At 38.3% G+C, this 20,646-nt stretch overlaps 1 protein-coding gene across 2 annotated transcripts in view; it reads left to right on the plus strand.

The window, feature by feature from the left end:
- LOC128611637 (SH3 and multiple ankyrin repeat domains protein 2-like) overlaps positions 1-20,646 on the plus strand; it is a 40,067-nt gene that overhangs the window by 13,728 nt on the left and 5,693 nt on the right. The window contains exons 5-9 of one of the 2 annotated variants that reach the window (XM_053631312.1): positions 3,648-3,799; positions 4,113-4,280; positions 6,521-6,637; positions 10,445-10,522; positions 18,199-18,265. In XM_053631312.1, coding sequence (XP_053487287.1) covers positions 3,648-3,799; positions 4,113-4,280; positions 6,521-6,637; positions 10,445-10,522; positions 18,199-18,265 — 582 coding nt within the window. Of the gene's footprint in view, positions 1-3,647; positions 3,800-4,112; positions 4,281-6,520; positions 6,638-10,444; positions 10,523-18,198; positions 18,522-20,646 lie in introns of those variants that run through there. The other variant, XM_053631311.1, reaches the window with a different exon arrangement.

The following is a 20,646-nucleotide window of genomic DNA, read 5'->3' on the forward strand; positions in this document are numbered from 1 at the left end:
ATCTCCGATCCCTCAGACGTCACTGTCTTAAAAACCGTCAAGAGTCTGGATATCCTGACATGGGCTTGGGAATACTTTGGTAAACCTTTGTCCGTCAACACCATTTGCTGCTGCATCCAAAGATGCAGGTTAACGATTTACTATGCAAAGCAGAAGCCATACATCAACACTGTCCAGAAGCGCCACCGACTTCTCTGGGCTCGGTCTCATCTGAGATGGACAGTAGCACATTGGATTTATGTTTTGTGGTCCAACGAGTCAAAATTTTAAATAGTTTTTGGACAAAACAGCCATCGTGTTCTCCGGGCCAAAGAGGAAAAGGACCATCCAAACTTTTATCGGCGTCAGGTCCAAAAGCCAGCATCTGTCATGGTATGGCGGTGTGTCAGTGCCCATGACTTGGGTAACTTGCACATCTGTGAGGGCACCATTAATGCAGAAAGATATGTACACATTTTGGAGCAACATATGCTGCCATCCAGAGCAGGACAACGCCAAACCACATTCTGACCGGATTACAAGTGCATGGTCATGTAAGCAGAGCGTTCGAGTGCTAGCGTGGCCTGCCTGCAGTCCTGACCTGTCTCCAATTGAGAATGTGTGGTGCATTATGAAGCGCAAAATAAGGCAACGAATGCCCCGTACAGTTGCGTGGCTGAAAAATGCATAATGGATGAATGGAGGGAAAATTCCGCTAACTAAACTTAACCAACTGATGTCTTCAGTGTCTAAACGCTTAATAAGTGTTATTAAAAGAAAAGGTGATGTTACACAATGGTAAAGATTTGAAATGAGTGTATATTTTCAAAAATAAATTAAATTCACAAAGTAAAACATCAAATAATGTGTTAATAATGTGTTTTCAATATACTACAGGGTGAATTGAATTTTCAAATGACTCTTTTTGTTTGTTTGTTTTTGCATTTTCCATACTGTCCCAACATTTTTGGAATTGGGGTTGTACTTAGTCTGTGTCATATTATTTTGAAGACACAAACAGATAGACACCTTATCATCCCAGACATGTGTTTGTTGTATAAAGTTTGCTGCTTTAATTTTGCACTGGAGGATATGAGGGTAATGTTGCTAACAATTAAGAGAAGCATATAGTTGTATAGCATTATGCATTAAACATGACTAAGTCCCCATTCACACCTGGCATTTACATAAGTCCTGGGTGATATGATCGTAAACACATAATATTTGTAGAGTGAACGCAAAAGTGTCTCGATGCATCCCGGACAGCAACCGCTAGGCTAATGGATAAAGGTGCTGCCATAACAGCAGAGATTTTGTCATCTCAGCTCCTGTTCATTTAGAAGTTTTGTTAGCAGGCCACGCATATGAAAGAACTCATACAAGTACATGAGATAGGATTCATGGGACACATGTCTGTGTGAAAACAAATTCGCAAATTTGCGCAACAGACTTCCTCCGGTGGAAATGATGTATGCAGTCCAATCACAAGTGGTCTAATCACAAGACGCATTCATAACAGCAGGTGTAAATGGCTAAAGGTCCGTTCACACATACAGCATCTCCCAGCGACAAAGCGATCGGAGACCATTCATTTTCAGTGAGAGCTGGACTTATAGTACTCAAAGTACATCGACTGGAGATTTGCAGTGATAACATCGCTGTGTGTGAATGTACCTTAAGTGTGTCGGCTGTCCACTTGTGATCGGATCGTTCAAGAAAGCTTTTTGGAAGTTACATATGGTATTAAATGAAGGGAATCAACCATTTTTCTACATTCTCATCATAACAAAAGCAATGGAATGTTAACAGAAAATGGACAAATGTGAAAATAAAAGGTTTTTTTTTTCCATGTCTCACTTTGTGGCATGCAATCCAGTATTTAATTAACGAGGTCCAAAAATGTAACAGCTTTCTATCAATCTCACATGTACTCAATCAACCAAGACATGTTTGGAGGACCTGTGTACCATCCATTCAATCCATTTTGAGAAAACATGAAACTTTTTTACTAAACAAACATGGATTTCATATAATACAATCATTCAAATCCTGAACTCACATAATTTTCTCAGTTTCCACTTCCCATTTTCCATTCATCCATTTTCTATACCACTTATCCTTCAGGATCATGGGGAAGCTGGAGCCTATCCCAGGGAGCACAGGGCACAAGGCAGGTTACACCCTGGACATACACATTCACACACCCATTTATACACTATAGACACTTTGGACATGCTAATCAGCCTACCATGCATGTCGTTGGACTGGGGTAGGAAACCGGAGTACCCGGAGGAAACCCCCACAGCATGGGGAGAACATGCGATGGGAATCGATCCCCAACCCTGGAGGTGTGAGGCAAACGTGCTAACCACTAAGCCACCATGCCAACCTTTTTAAACTTTGTTCCTCCACACATGCAAACGTCACCAGCAGCGGGAGATCATGTCACAGAAGCACCGAATATGGAACAGAACTACTGTACACTACCCATCAGCCCCAACACATCACATGACCAAGTCCCGTGCCTCACTGATCACTTGCACCTGTTTCCTGTTTCACCTAATTGGTGTCACTATTTATGTTTTGAATTCTGTGTGTCTCACTGTCTAGCTTTTTTCATTAGTAGTTGCGTTGTATGTCACAGTTTATTTCATGTTCATGTTCTTGATGTGTATCTAATTTTATGCATCTTGTCTTTGTTTTTGTCTTTGTTTTCACTCTAATAAAGACCAATCTGCAACTGCAGCCACCTCCACTACTCATTTCTGACAATATGAAGTTTCGAACATGGAAGATACATGCAAAATAGCTAAAAGACATCTGAAAGATGGCATCATTGGCATTGTATATGGTCATAGTTAAAATGTTTGATAATGGAATGATGTACACTGATATATCTGACAATCAGGTTCAAATCAGGTAGGCCATAAACATCCACTTGAGAAGGAAAGGACCAGTGAATGACAACCTCCTAGAATTTCTATGAGATCCACTTATCCTTTCTTTGTTTTCAAAAGAGGTGAACTCTCAAAATATACACCTATAATTCAGTATATAGGCCAATATTCTAAAAACATCATATTCAGAGTCTAGACTGTCTACGTACATACAGTACATCTTGCAAAGCCGAGGAAGAGTTTATTTAGCAAATTGCATTCTTTCAGTATTCTCAGTGTTCTCAGTATTCTCAATCCATTTCATGACTGTTTGTAGTGTATGTAGTGGCAGACGCCACTCGTCACAAGACCCACCACTTCCACCCATCACCCACCATGCAAAAAACCCTTTCCAACCCTTACAGTTAGATTTAGAATCACATCATGAAACTGATTGAGAACACCGTAAGTATGCAACTCACTGAATAAGCTCTTCCTTTGCTTTGTGAAATGTGTAGCAGGCTTGATTTGAGCAGTACTCCCAAGTTATGCAAAAAATGTTTTGTTTTATCTATTTTAGAATTTGAAATGGAAAAAAAATTAATGAAATCTACAACTGACTACATTTGAGATAAGTAGAAAATGATGTACATTTATGGCTTTACTATTAATATTTCTCTCTTTGGTTAAGGTTTGGTTAAGAAGTGTGACAGATAATTGTGGTAGATAATGCCTTCATTTCATGGCGTTTCATGATAAATTCATTGATATTGTCCTTGCTGTCTTTCCCAGAGACTCCTTTGACACTGGCTGCCCATCTGGACAACATGGTGGAGATGATAACAGTGCTGAACAGCGGAGGAGCTCATTTAGATTTCCGCTCTCGGGACGGCATGACTGCGCTGCATAAAGCTGTCCGAGCCAAGAACCAGATCACTCTTAAGGTAGCACAATTCTCCTCTTACCTAGTGTGCTATCAATTTATCAACTAGTGCTGTGTGTTTTATCATTTATTATACCACAGCGATGTTGAATTATTGAATCTGATTGGTCAGATTCAGATTACTTATAGTGTTAAATGGTATTAACATTGGGATTAGGATCCACTAGTGTCCATTATCCTGTGATTATAAAGTTGTAAAAACAATGGCATGCCTTTAATTAGTCCAAAAACAGTTTTAGTTACACATTTATTCGTTCAATATAACCTGTTCAACTTTAGCTGCTGCTCTGAATGTCAATTCTGTGATTCTGTAGGCCATGTTGGAATTGGGAGCATCTCCGGATTATAAGGATGGTCAGGGTCTGACTCCGCTCTACCACACCGTGACTGTAGGGGGCGACCCAAGCTGCTGTGAGATGTTACTACGTGCTCAAGCCACTTTGACCTGCCACGATGAGAACGGCTGGCATGAAATCCACCAGGTAACAGACTCAGAATTCTGTCACTAGAATCATGGAACATGTGTTAACCACACCCATGATGAGAACTAGACCAAGAATGTGAGAAAATAGGATGCTAACCAGATGTTGCATGGTCATTTCCATCCATAACTGTTGTGTTTTCTTTCTTAGACAAGTCAGATGATTAAATTATGAATTTGAGTAATTTGTGTCCCAATAAAGATATATGAGATAAGTATGCAGGTTGGAAATACAATTAGTCTTGAATCGTGTCATAGATTATTAATTTTTTTTTGTCAGTCTGTGACCCAAATAAGAAATAATCTTTTCACCATCTGAATCCAAGTTGTGAAGAAACAGTATGTGGTTACAAGGAAGTTATAGACACGAATCCAGATTGAGCACATGTCTAGTGTGAGAAATTAAGGATGGGGGGAAGGTGCCTCTGTTATGCTGTAGAAGTCATTTATTTATTTTGCTGGAATGATTTGGTTCCACTTGTCCCCTGAGATTTAAGCTGCAAATCACTTTTACCCTATGATGAAACATTTCTATCCTGATTGGAGTGGTCTCTTCCAGGATGACTCCGCCCTTATCCGCAGGCCATGATAGTTCACTGTATAGTTTGATGAGGATGAAAATGATGTAAATCATGTGCAATGACCTTCACAGTCTCCGGATCTCAACACAATTGAAAACCTATGGGAGCAGTGTGTTGCAGACAGCACTCTCCACCACCATCATCAAAACACCAACTGAGGGAATAGCTTTTAGAAGAATGGTGTTCATCGTTCCAGTACAATTGTTACAGCAAGGAAGCTGTTCTGTTGGTTTGTGGTGGTCCAACACTTTGCTAAGTCACTTTATGTTGTTTTGATTTCCTTTGTCATCCATCTGCTGAAGTGTTTTTGCTCAGCAGATATTTTGGAGATAAACTGTGGTTCGAGGAGATGAGTGTCATTAGCGACCCTGACCGCTGCTGTTACACACTGACATCTTGTGGTGAGGGGTAGAGTTGGACAGAATAGGGTTCTCCGATAAGTCAAATAAATCATTCCTAATGAAACAGAAAACAAAAATAGCCTGTACAGGCTTACTGAGACCTGCATCTGTGATTTTTGTGGCTAGACCAAATAAAATGGGGTGACATTTCGGTTTCGTGTGTGCCGGAGAGAGGGTTTTGAGATCACAAATGCTATACAATGCAGTAATATCGACACCATAGTGTGACAACATAAACCCAGACGGCTGCTAAATAATACTTTACCATTAAATTTAGCTGCATGTTATAAAGGGTTAAAACCAAAAAGTCAAACAATCAACAATCAAAACAAGAGCAATAGGCAATGAGCATCAAATGGTAAACAATCCAGTAGTATCAGAAACAAACATAGGTCAGAAATGCGATGTGAAGGATGGCAAGACTTTGCAATAAATGATGTTCAAGAAGTTTAGATGACTAAGAAATGGACTAGTATTATGATGATGAGGGTCTCTGGTGGTGTGGGTTGGAATTGTCAGATGAGACCATGACAGAGGCCTGCAATAGAAGTCCTGTAGCAACCAATGATGATCAAGCTAGATTAGCACACATATCTTTGTTGGTCTTGGTGTCATTTGTTGCTGTTGATTTTTTACATTTAAACTATTTTAAACAATCCACCATACCAAAATGCTATCTAGCAAAAATATCACTGTCTATATAAAGAGACAAAACATTTGAATCCATATCAACAAGAAATGAAGATAGGATTCCCTGATGATCTTCAGTATTACAAGTAGCAAAAATCATATAATGTAGTGTCAAATATCTATATTGTAAGAATTTTTTTCTGGCTGTAATATAAATATTCTTGAATAACTTGCCGAACTATAAATGCGTCCAACATTCTTTCTTACATTACTGTTGTAATTCTGCCAAATGTCACACACTGCCTTCTGCAAATCAGACCACAAGGGTCACAGCAAAATAATAGATTCATGCTAAAAATAGATTCATACTATTTTTCTGGTGATTTTGCCTCATGTTTTGGCTCGTTGTCTTGTTCCAAGATTCACTCACATTTCATTTGTAATTTCTTGGAATTCTGTTTTCTTGTAGATAAATTGCAAGATAGGGGCTGTTTCCCATTCAAAAACCATGGGGGATGCAAACTTTTGCTCTCAATTATTTATGTAAACAATGTTAATCATTTTTGGCTATGTGGTTTCAAAAGGTGTGTGTGTGTGTGTGTGTGTGTGTGTGTGTGTGTACAATCCAGGCTTGTCGATACGGTCATGTCCAGCACTTGGAGCATCTCCTATTTTACGGAGCTGACATGCGTGTCCAGAACGCCTCTGGGAACACCGCACTCCATATCTGTGCCCTCTACAAACAGGTAAACCCACTCTCTTCACCATAAACACACACACAAGCACACATGCACACAAAAGACTCACCCTTTTTTTTTTTTTTGATGGAGTCATTTAAACCCAAATATTACACCTTTAAATCACCCTCTGAACCTGTTCATATGTGAGTGTTAGAGTCATTTCCCCCAGCCTGATTGGGTTCATTTGGGCAGTAATGATAAAAAGCTGCGTGACTGCTGTGCATGGTCCCATTACAGTTTGGGGAGATTCATCAGTGACCCCTCGGGGCTGAGGGCTGAAGGGGAGGGCAGCTGCTTCATTACAATTGAGTGCTTCGGACTATTGGTACAGGAAGCCTAATGCCTAATAGCTCTGACTCCTGGGAGTGCACTTGGTAGAGGGGTGAGGGGAAATGGGATCCGTCTCAATCCTCCACTCGGCACATTTATTAGGTCCGAGCATGAGCTGTTTTGGCTGATGGTTTGTCCATACAATGAACAATAAGAAATTAATTAATAAATTATCTGAGATCGGTAATCTTTCTCTTTGTAAGGAATTATTGATGACGGGCCGTTGAATTATTAGAAAATAATGCACACCCGAGGTGGTAATACACATTATATTCTAATAACTCAACAGACCAGAGTCAATTATTGTGCATGCATGCATGCATGTGTGCATGCATGATTTAATCCACATGCAAATGGTCAGTAATCACGTGAGTGTGGTGATCAGATCTGTAGTCTGTGGTGGCCATGTTAGTAGGCGTTAGTGATGCACCCTGGGAAATGGAGTCCAACATCAATTCCGGCGTAGACATCACAGGTATCTTAACCAGAATTTACATTTATGGAATTTGGCAGATGGCCTTATCCAGAGTGGCTTACATTTTATCTCATTTTATACAACTGAGCAGTTGAGGGTTAAGGGCCTTGCTCAAGGGCCCAACAGTGGCAGATTGGTAGTGTTGGGATTTGAATTCACAAAATTCCAACCAAAAATGACATTTCACTAATAGACAACCTGTCCACCTGTATATTTATAATCTAATCTATTTATTGAAAAAAAACATCATTACTACCACATTGTAAAGAATTACTGTATAAGTTTACAACGATCACCTTGATGATCAGCATCACCCACATCGGTCTCTGTCTCATTGTCTCTTCACTCCACTGACATCAATGTCATTAATCACGGATTCATTCAGACACTTCTGTTCCGCTGGATGGATTTCTTGTTTGTTTGTTTTTATTAGGCCGTTTAAACGTTTAAAAACTTTGTCTGCTGTCGCCTGTACAGCACGCGTACAGTAAGTGCTCTTCTGTGTTTTGATGATGATGTGATTAAGCAGGAGCATCATGGACATGTTTATAACCAGTATTTGACCAAAATCTGAATGAACTGTGCTATGCAATTAGAAACTGACAGTTTGCTGGTCAAGTTTTAGACATCTTCAGGCAGACTGACAGCATTTATGGCAGCATTTGGTAAACCAGCCCTGAACACAACATGAGTTTTGCAGGCAGACACCAAGGCAAGGTTAGAGAGTCTTGTAATAAAAACACTTCCATGACATTTTGGTAAAATATATTTATGTTTTATTAAAGTAGAGAAGTGAAAGTATATTACTGGGAGAAAAAAAAAAAGAATTTTGGTCAAAACCCAGTATTTTTGGCTGTTTTGCAGAATTCAGCCATAGTGAATCTTTTTCAGACCGCCTCACATATCTTCCTCATCTTTAATCAAGCTGAAAGAGTGGTATATTGTATCAGTTGTAATTCATTATAAATTCAACAATAAATAAAATGTTCTAAGTTTAAGAATTAGAACACGATTATGTAGCAAATTTTGGTTACAGAAATCAGGACTGTCAGAAAACTCCTAAAGTAATGAATCGTAATTCACATTATTGGAAATTACAGTTATTCCCATATGTTATGAATGAGGCATAAGCTCAGTTTCATTAGTGGATAATGCTGCAATTGGAAACTTTTAGCTACAGAACCTGCAAGCTAGTTTCCAATTTGTGTCTGCAAACCTGTAGTTTTCTATGGTGATTTTATTTGGAATTATGTAACATGTAATAACATTAGTATATAATGCTATTTGTTTTTAAATTGCGAAAAAGGTTGACTTTAGCTATAGTTGGTAGCTTTAGACTTGTCTTCATTTTAAACAATAGTGGTCAGATTAGCATCATCCTCAACATTACTAAAGATTTAGTAACATATTTAAAAGCTTATAGGAAGGTTAGGCTGTAACATACTGTAATGCTCCTGAAATTTATTGAACTTCATAGCTGAGCTCATTTATAATGTGGTGATAAGTTCATAGCTGAGTGCACTTAATAAACAGTGCTAGCATTAGCATACAAGCTGGAATAATTTAAATGAAGTGTGGGAAATCTGTACGCAGATGTATTTAGACAATGAGGGTAGCATTTTCTTTCCAACATGACTTATTAATAAAATGGTGATAGCCTCATCGCTGGGTTTATTTATAAAACTGCACTGGCAGTAGCGTTAGCTTTAGCATTAGCGCTGGCAGTGTTGGTGTAACTGGCAGCAGGTTGTTAACGCTCACAGTTGAAAAGCAGCCGAGTAGAGAGTCGCCCTGGCTGTATGTGTGCTGTGATGATGTCACATGACGCATTGTTCGTTTCACTGTGTACCGTACCAGCTGTATATGTTTGAAATGACAATAAAGCCACTTGACTTGACTTGAGCAGCATGATTAAAGAAATAGCAGCGTCTATTTGTTTTCAAAGCTTTTCCAGGATGATCTATGACCCAGTGGAGAGATGCTGACTTCACGGCCCATTTCTCATAATTTACAGCACTGAATGAAGTGACCAAAACCGGCTGCTTCTTTTTTTTTTTTAACCTGCTATGTTCTGACTGGCTGCCCCTTTTGACCCCCATGCCTGATACATGCTTTCATCAGTTTATCTGTTACATCAGTAAGTGAACTTTATTAGCAAATAATGCTCTGTTTACACTAAAAATAATCACAGCTTTGTCTCCATGTCAACAAGAAGCAAAGTGCCAAATGTGATGCGATGAGATATATATATATATATATATATATATATATATATATATATATATATATATATATATATATATATATATTTTGCACAGAGGAATAAAAACCTGCACATATGATTATTGTTCATATGAGAGCATTTGGCTCAGTGAGACTAGTTTTAGAAGGAAGGTAGGAAAGTGCACTGTAGGTGTGTGTGTGTGTGTGTGTGTGTGTGTGTGTATGTGTGTGTGTGTGTGTGTGTCTTTTGTGGTGAGCTATACCGTGGGTGGGCTCCTGAATCCAGCTGGATGGAGTGGGCTGGAGTGCTACAAAGCCATGTCTCTCTCTCTCTCTCTCTCTCTCTCTCTCTCTCTCTCTCTCTCTCTCTCTCTCTCTCCAACACAAACGCACAAACCTCTCCTCCGTGTGATACTGATTTTGGGTGTTGACTTTGTTAAAGCTTCACACTCACAGAGAGCTGAAGTCTCTCAGGCTTTTCAACACAGGTGAGCAATTAATATCCTGGGATTATTTCACTTATATCTTTCCTCATTTAAATCCTCATATTTCTCCTAGTTTCATCATCCCTGATCACCTGCACACACTTTTACTCGGACGATGTACTGCATTTTAATGGACCCCTAAGGGTTCCTTAGAAAGCGCTCCTATTAACAGGTGTGTGTCAGTGTGTATAACAGAAGAGAAGAGCAAAGAGTGAGAGATCTTCTGAGCCTTGTTCACAGCTGACGATGGATCATTGTAAATATTCTTTAATACACATATATATTTTTTTTCTTTTGAAGGAGAATTGTGCCAGAGTTTTGTTGCTTCGCGGAGCCAGCAAGGAGGTGAAGAACTACCGTGGGCAAACTCCTTTCCAGGTACACCACACACACAGACACACACACACATACACTCACACACACACCCAGACACACACGCACAGTTTACTTCAGCACCTCCACACGTCCTGAATCGTGCATCCTTTATATATGGATATATTCATCTCTATAAGAGTGAAGTGAGCCGCCCAGTATGTTTGTTGCATCACCTTTGTCAACACCTTTTTTTGGATTGTGTCCATGTCTTTTAACGTCCTCTAACTGAGAAGGGCATGGATAGTTTATGACATTGCTTTGGTTTTGGTCCTAGAAATGCTGCACTGACAAAAAAAAAAAAAACCCATACATTTATTCTATGGCTTTTAAAGTCTGTTCTCTTAACTATTCGAAGTGAATGTGTACAGCAAAGCAGCTGTTACATAAGCAATGGCAAGAATAAACCAGAGAACGATCTAATCTTTTACTGCTTGTGTATGTTGCTTGTCTTAAAAAATTCATTAAGAGTTAATGTCATTCCAAGATACACTTGAGTTTATAATCTAGGCCTGATTCGTTTTAGCATTATGCTCATGTTTAAAATGAACTCTCATTTGTTTGGAATTTTGTTATGATTTATACCTTTATAATAAGCTTATGACTCTATGATGGTGTAAATTCACTACCTGGTATTAAGCTGCATGTTGCACTGGTTTGTGAAATGCTAAATTCATTTTTTTTATTAATAAATGAAATCTATCCTAAAGAATGAACTTATTTTGTTTTTAAAAGGATGAATGAATTAATACTTTATTATATTGTTAAATAAATCACATTTTAATGGAGTTCCTAAACAACGGTTTGCCCAGTCAAAACAATAATAATAATAATAATAATAATAATAATAATAATAATAATAATAATAACAATAACAATAATAATAATAATAATTATTATTATTATTATTATTATTATTATTATTATTATTATTGTTGTTGTTGTTGTTGTCATTGTTGTCATTGTTGTTGTTAGACACTATTAATTACATAATTATGTGAAATAAGTTAATAAATTCCATGTTAATAACTAATTATATGCAATTTTGACCATTACTTTCTAAACCCAATGGTAAATACTTTTTTCACTTCAATAAATGATATATTTATACATAATTAAATAAATTTAATTAAATCAGCATGACATTGGATTAATTTCTCTTATGTAATATTAAATATTATTTCTTTGTTCTAAGAGTTTTTTTAAAAATCTCTGATTGAGTGGCAGGCTTTAGATTTCTGGAAGCAGGGTGTGGTTTCTGATTCTCCTAGCTGCGTATTGTAGTGACTACAGTTACTATAGTTGGTATGCAAAGCACTGAGCAAGCAGAGAGCCATGATCTTCAAGAACACATACTGTAAGCTCTGTTAGTCAGGTATGCAGGCATTTCCCAATAATGACCAGATGTGATATGATCATGATGTTGTATCAAAAGTGAGTAAAGCTCATGAAATTGCCTTCCATAAGGATCTTACACAGGCTTATGCCAACCTTAATAAAAATATAAATCATCTGCAGATGAACTAGTCAATGCAATACTGAAGAGCAGATTCATTATAAAAAATATTGTTAGTCACAGTTTGATTATAATCTGGTGACCTATGTATACATGACTTCTCTATTGAAGTTTATGACTCACATGACAGTACAGGAGTGTTCATTTATATTTGTCAAACTGTAAATCTTTATTGTTGTTGTTGTTGCTGTTGTTGTTGTTGTTATTATTATTATTATTATTATTATTATTATTATTATTGATAATAATAACAACATCAACAACAACAACAATAATAATAATAATTTACCAATTAACTTTCTGTTAATTAAAAAAAAATGATTTTAACAATCCCAGATTTTCAGTGTGGTCAAAGACTTTTGGCCCCCACTGTAAATCATCCTATATTGCTTTATAAATAAGCTATGCAATGTATATAAAAGTGTTAGGAAAGCTCAGTGTAGCTGCACAGATGTACACAGATCTACTGCTGGATGAATAAACCTCAGATCTGTGACTTTTTAACTCCGTAATCTCCGTAATCATTTGTAATGGAGTTTATTACTGAAGACAATAATATTGAACTGTCATGAGAGTTTCACATCCTAAACAAATATGTGTTACCGCTGAAAAACGCCGAAACATTTGCACACAAATCTCTATTTATTTATAAAAGCTCTGTTTCCTTGTCTTATCTGTTCAACCCCCGAAAAAAGACTTTTTCCTGCATGTACCACATCATCGTCTCTGTTTCAAGTGCTTTCTACAATATGACTATTCATGTGTCTCGTGTTTGGATTGTACTGATACGATTTTAACCACACACATTAACACTTGCACCCTAATGAGTCTCTAGTTAGCCTGATTGAGATTGGATTGCTGTCTAGCACATTATTATTCAAATCAGCTCATTACATTTAACCCCCCATTTCCTGTGTTGTTCCTAGTTTTGAGTTCTTTTTTGTAAATAACGGTTGTCACGTCATAGTCTGGAAATATATTTAAAAAAAAAAACATTTTGTGTGTGTTTTTTTTTTTTTTTTTTTTGCTCTTTTTAAAGGCACCACCTTTGGCAGTCCTGCATTGCAAATAATTCGAAATAATATATATTTCACATCACACAGAAGGACGATGCTGAGTGGAAAAGTGAGATTGAACTTTAAGAGATGTTAAATTATGCTCTGAGTTATTTATTTTTTGCTCTTTGTCCACTTGAAAAGGAACACCTGTACACCTGCACATTTATGAAGTTACTATATCTACTCAGATAATCATGTGGCAGCAGGACAGTGCATAAAATCATGCAGATACAGGTCAAGAGCATCAGATAATGTTTACATCAAACAGCACAATAAGGAAAAAAGTGTGATCTCTGTGAATAACTGTGGCATGGATTTTGGTGTCAGATGGGCTGGTTTGAGTATTTCAGATACTGCTGATCTCCTGGGATTTTCACACACAACAGTCTCTAGGGTTTACACAGAATAGTGAGAAAAACAAAAACATCCTGTGAGTGGTGGGTCTGCAGGCTGAAACACCTTGATGATGAGAGACATCAGAGGTGAAAGAGCAGACTGTTTTGAGTTGACAGGAACTCTATAGTGACTCAAATAATCACTCCTTACAACCGTGGTGAGCAGAAAAGCATCTCAGAATGCACAACACATCAAACCTTGAGGAGGATGGGCTACAACAGCAGAAGACCACATTGGGTTCCACTCCTTTCAGCCAAGAACAGGAATCTGAGGCTATCATGGGCACAGACTCACTCAAACGGGAAAGTTGAAAACTGTTTTTTTTTTTTTTTCCCTAATCTTCAGCTGTCCAGTTTGGGTGAGTCTGTGCCCATGATAGCCTCAGATTCTTGTTCTTGGCTAACCCTAATGTGGTCTTCTGCAGTTCTAGCCAATCCACCTCAAGGTTCAATGTTTTGAGCATGCTGAGATGCTTTTCTTCTCATCACGGTTGTAAAGAGTGATTATATGAGTTAATATAGCCTTCCTGGCAGCTGAAACCAATCTGGCCATTTTCCTCTGACCTCTCATATCTACTGAGTATTCCCACAGACTTGTCGCTTACTCTATGTTTTTTGTTTTTCATACCATTTTAAATAAACTCTAGAGACTATTTTATGTGAAAATCCCAGGAGATCAGCAGTTTATGAAATACTCTAACCAGCCCTTCTGGTACCATCATCCATGCCACGGTTTCCCCCATTCTGAAGTTGGATGTGAACAGTAACTGAAGCTCTTGATCTGTATCTGCATGATTGTTATGCATTACGCTGCTGCCACATCATTGGCTGATTAGATAACTGCATGGATGTTCAGGTGTACAGGTGTTGCTAATATAGTGGACAGTGAGTGTACACTCACATATATGATGTGAAATTTGACCTTAATGATTTGATAATGAAAAAAGATCCATAAACTACACTGTAAAATCACACACTTGGTCTTTTCTTTAAAAAAAATCCTTTGACAAGGATTCTAGAATGACTGCACAATAAATGAAAGCAGCTTGGGCCCCAAATCACTGTTTTAAATATATTTCCTTTTCTTGTTGTGAAAGAATTACTGGGCCAAGGTCAGAAAAGAGATGCAATTATTCATTATTCAGGGGTTAGAATCCAGTCCAAGCACAGAGGTGAGGAGTTGAAGGTTAGGAATCTTGTTCAGTGGCCCAGCAGTGGCTCTCTGCAAGTCTTGGGAGTTGAATTTTCTCTGTAATTTCTTGCTCAACAGCAACAATTTCTTGCTGATTACATAGGCCACGCCTCCTACACTGTGTCAGACAGGTACATAGACCACGCCTCCGTCACAGTGACTGACAGGCATATAGACCATGTCTCCTTCACTGCAACCAAAAGACACAGAGACCACACCTCCTTGACTGTTACTTACAGGCACATAGGCCATGTCTCCTTCAATCTTACTGACAGGTACCTGGGCTACATCTCCTTCACTCTGACTGACAGGCATATAAACCACGCCTCCTTCACTGTAACCGAGAGACAGAGAGGTCAAACTTCCTTCACTGTAACTCACAGGCACAGATGCCACACCTCCTTCACTGTACCTTACAGGCACAGAGGCCACACCTCCTTGATGTGACTGACAGGCACAGAGAAACATGAAGCACGAAAGAGACAGAAATTCTAAAAACATTTTCATTCAGTGACCTTTTTATTTAATAAATTATAGTAAAGGGGCGCACGGTGGCTTAGTGGTTAGCGTGTTCGCCTCACACCGCCAGTGTCGGGGGTTCGATTCCCACTGTGGCCGATCGTGTGCGGAGTTTGCATGTTCTCCCCGTGCTGTGGGGGGGGTTCTTCCCCCAGTCCAAAGACATGCATGGTAGGCTGATTGGAATGTCTAAAGTGTCCGTAGTGTATGAATGGGTGTGTGAGTGTGTGAGTGTGTGAGTGTGTATGTGATTGTGCCCTGGGATGGATTGGCACCCTGTCCAGGGTGTACCCCGCCTTGTGCCCGATGCTCCCTGGGATAGGCTCCAGGTTCCCTGTGACTCTGAAAAGGATAAGTGGTATAGAAGATGGATGGGTGAAATTATAGTAATAGTGATTAGTGATCAGACTTTACAGCATTACACTTGAATAAATATGTACATAATTAAACATTCCAGCTCATAGTTTAAATAATGCATTCATTCCTCTCGATTCATTCCTGTCTTATAGCTCATCATCATGCCTGCAAATATTTATTGAGTCTTCTTGTCTTCTTCACTCTAAGCCAAGTTTTCTCTCTTGCTCAGCTCCGCTGCTGCTGTATAGTTTAACGCCCTGTATTATTCATCTCACGCTGCTAAAATTATATTTCACGCCTCAATTGCAGCTTGATTACAGCTCATTTGAGGACAAAGCGCCAGGCCTCCAAACGGATACACTGCATTCTGCCTGGTGAAACAAGATTTCCTGCAGCCAGAAGTAGCTGCACGCTGTGACCCCAATATCTTCATCCAAATCAGGAAATCATGTCAACATGGATGAATAATTCCCTCTTTAACCTTCTAAATGACAAAGTGTTCATCTCTGTTCCACACCACGCATGGAAAGTATGAAAGCATATATTATTCCAAAGTACATTCTCACTGAAAAGGAACCATTACAGGCATCACGATACGGACATCAACTCTATAACTTTTAGCGTTCTGTCATTTGTGACGTGACATTTGTTTCCTCACAATCTATCCCTGGATTATTATGGATTATGTAAGAATGAATCCCAAACTGGCAGCAGCTATTTTTAACAAGCTTTGATGTCATATTACATTAGCTGAATTTTAACCACAGATACACACATTTGTCTGTCAACCAAAACATATTATATAAAACAAATTTTAAATATTTGCAAGCTACAGGGTGGGTAGTTCGCTTTTTGTGGCATTATTCAAAACATTTATGAAGTACTGGTGTGGTGAATAGAATTATTGGAGTATCCACACTGATATGGATACATACTGTATAGGATACAGATTAGGTCAAAATAAGGGTCATCAGAGGGCAGAAGTTAGAGACTTTTTAGACAGAAGAAAAAAAATCAACACATCTCATTATATTACATATATTGTATATATTCATTTTCTATAACATCTATTCTGACAGTAGGCTGCAAGGTTTATATTAATGTGCTCATTTCAGCTACTTCTATGGTGGATTAAAAAAAAAAAAAAAAGAAAAAAAGTGTAACCTCCGATATGGTGAACTATGGGTCTTTGATGAAGATATTTATTTAACAATCATAGAAAGAGTCTCCAGGTCAAGTTTCACAGTTTCTCAGAAACATGACAAACTGCGTCTTCTTGACCTGAAGAGAGAGAGAAAAAAGAGATGCTGGTGATAACTGTAAACGTACTGTATAAAACATACAATGTATAAAACATACAATAATAATGAGTCTTTATTGGTCACATATACACTACAGCACAGTGAAATTCTTTTTTCTTCGCATATCCCAGCATGTTAGGAAGCTGGGGTCAGAGTTCAGAGTCAGCCATGATACAGCGCCCCTGGAGCAGAGAGGGATAAGGGCCTTGCTCAAGGGCCCAACAGTGGCAGCTTGGCAGTGCTGGGTCTTGAACCCCCGACCTTCCGATCAGTAATCCAGAGCTTGGCAGTGCTGGGGCATGAACCCCTGACCTTCTGATCAGTAACCCAGACCCTGAACCGCTAAGCCACCACTGTAGCATAATAAAAAATATGCTATTTTTTTTATTATTATTTCATAAATAAAAAACATTGTTAGTGTTAGCAAATTGCTGTGGTATAAGAGGAATAATACACTTCAAGACATGATGTTAAAGGACAATAATAACTTCAGGGTGGTAAGAATAACTACATTTCACTGCAGGTTGCATCATACCACCTCACTGTCAATAATTTTTCGATAACAGCATGCAGTGTTTTATTCCTTACTTAAATTGGTTTTCTTATTCTCAAAGGTATTTGTAAAACCGAGATGTTCCTCCCTCCCTGCCAGCAGAGGTCACACTCTCCTGAGTTCTAGTGCATCATCTGACCCCAATTCTCTGTTTACGTCCTCACTGCTTGTATATATTATACGCTTACAGTTTTCTGTAGTTCATTGCAAAGTCTTGCCAATTTGTGTAGATTCTGAATCCTAGTTCATCCCTTCAGTCTGTTAACCTTTGGCTGTTCATTTGACCACTGTTCGCTTTCTCTTCTGGTTCTGGTTCTGTCACGTTTTTAGATGTGCTTGTTTTACTGTTTTGGAGTTTGGGTTTGGTTTTAGTACTGTCAATAAAGCCTCCCGCATTATGGATTTGAAACCTTCTCCAGAGTTCAGTCCAATACAAGAATACTAGCATTTTAGCATCTCACTGTTTAGCAAAACGCAGGAGTTTAATATGTTATATTAAAAATGTAAATATTATTATATATTTTTGGTAGTTACAATTTCGGCGTAAGATTTTTAGAGTTACAGTATGTTAAATGCAGATAGGTGCTGTAGTGTCGATTTACCAAATGTTATAGCAGATGATCATAACTAAAACTATATCACTTTGCAACTACAGAACAAAAATGATAGTCTGGAAAATACAGTACAGATAAGATACTAGTATATTGACTCCTCATGCTCAATGCCACAATGCCCATTGTGCATGAAAATGATGATGAACTGATCTTTTTTCCTTCTTTTGATTTCTGAAGGTGGCCATCATTGCAGGGAACTTTGAGCTGGCAGAGTACATAAAGAACCACAAAGACGATAGCATTGGTAAGTCAGAGCTGCTTGCTTTCTTTAATGAAAACTGTCGCTCACCTCATAACCTCTGCCTGGCATTTCAAGTAAGAGTCTCAACCTCATGAAATGAAATTTAAAATGAAGCTCCTGCCTGCTTGAGCAATGACACTGATTTTCCTGTAGCTAGTGGCACAAGTTGAACTTAGGTTGGATAGCAAATAAAGGAAAGACTGTCCTAAAGAATGCATTTACAGTCATTTATTAAGAGCTAGTACTGTACAGAATTTAGTTGCACTTCAGAAACTTAAGGTTCATAACTAACTAATAGTGCATAAAGTACACAGACCAAAATCAGCATGGTCTTACACTTGCAAATTCATAATAATTTGTATGACTCAAATTGTTTTGAAAGAAACATGTTATGGATAGGAGCAGGGTTAATGTACATAGCTTATCTTACTACCTTGTTTGTATGAAATCGAACAAAATTGCCCTTGGTTGATCAATTCATCCACATTCTGGCATGCTGTAATATAGTTTTCATCACTTTGGGCTGTAAAACTGGAAACTTACATCAGTGGAATTCAAAAATTACATCAACATTTACTCTGGGAAATTTTCTCGTATTCAAAGTCGGCTTACGCACATCCTTACAGTAAATTGATTTCCTGAGCTTGCCATTCAGATTATTAAAATTACCTGCATGCAGTTCATGGCTTCAGTGCCTTTGTTAGCAAGTTTTTATTAAAATTTCCAGAGACAGTTTTCTTCACAGCATCTAGACGACTGTCTTTAACCACAAGCACTTATATTTAAGCACTTATATATTAAAATCATGGGGTAGAAAATGCAGACTGGAGAAATATTCATTCAACCTTATTTGTTCAATTCATGTAAGATGATTTTTTTCCTTTCTTGGAAATGTTTCTCCTTAATTGTCAACACTTTATTAAACACATCATGTGAATACTTATATAATCTCATACTTCAAACGAGCCTGTGCATAATTCATTGCTAATTCATGTGCTGCAAAGTTCTACTGGGGGGAAAAATAATCAAACAAGTATTGCTGCAAAATGTATAGTGTCAGGAACGTTTAACGTGGTTATATTTGTGCTCAAGCTGTTGAAAGCATATTCTTGCTCGTTTGATACCACACTGCATCCTATTTATCATCTCTATTTATCTCTCAGATACTTGCTTGTGAAGTTGTTCATTTGCCAGTTTTATTTCTGCTAATCTGAATATGACCCTTGGAGCTAGACATCCAGTTTATCACACTCTGTGCTCACTCTGAACATGTGTGGTCATGTGTAATTAGCTGTTTATGTTTTAATGAGACGATGAATAATCACCCTTGGACACCACTTTACATTCCCCTAACCCATCCCACATGTAGCAGATGTCAATATAAATTTGATAACAAATAAAAGTCATCAGCATCTTTTTCTCCTTTGATGGCCAAAGATGACTGCTGAGGAATTCATCCCAGAGTGAAAATTTCTCATTTCAGTTAATAACACACATAATCAAGTCCCTCATTAAACCTAGAGGAAGTGTAACAAATTTAATTAATCATTAGTGATCATTAGACTGTCTGGAACAGGAGAGATGAGAAGGCACTGGATCTCTTGAAGCTCTTAAATGACGTTATCCAAGTGCACATTCCTGATCTACAGTGAGGGAAAAAAGTATTTGATCCCCTGCTGATTTTGTATGTTTACCCACTGACAAAGAAATGATCAGTCTATAACTTTAATGGTAGATTTATTTGAACAGTGAGAGACAGAATAACAACAAAAAAATCCAGAAAAACGCACATCAAAAATGTTATAAATTGATTTGCATTTTAATGAGGGAAATAAGTATTTGACCCCTCTGCAAAACATGACTTAGTACTTGGTTTAAAAACCCTTGTTGGCAATCACAGAGGTCAGACGTTTCTTGTAGTTGGCCACCAGGTTTGCACACATCTCAGGAGGGATTTTGTCCCACTCCTCTTTGCAGATCTTCTCCAAATCATTAAGGTTTCGAGGCTGACGTTTGGCAACTCGAACCTTCAGCTCTCTCCACAGATTTTCTATGGGATTAAGGTCTGGAGACTGCCTAGGTCACTCCAGGACCTTAATGTGCTTCTTCTTGAGCCACTCCTTTGTTGCCTTGGCCGTGTGTTTTGGGTCATTGTCATGCTGGAATATCCATCCATGACCCATTTTCAATGCCCTGGCTGAGGGAAGGAGGTTTTCACCCAAGATTTGACGGTACATGGCCCCGTCCATCGTCCCTTTGATGCGGTGAAGTTGTCCTGTCCCCTTAGCAGAAAAAAACCCCCAAAGCATAATGTTTCCACCTCCATGTTTGACGGTGGGGATGGTGTTCCAGGGGTCATAGGCAGCATTCCTCCTCCTCCAAAC

The sequence above is a fragment of the Ictalurus furcatus genome, chromosome 8, assembly GCF_023375685.1.
Source record: "Ictalurus furcatus strain D&B chromosome 8, Billie_1.0, whole genome shotgun sequence".
Classification (NCBI taxonomy): Eukaryota; Metazoa; Chordata; class Actinopteri; order Siluriformes; family Ictaluridae; genus Ictalurus; species Ictalurus furcatus.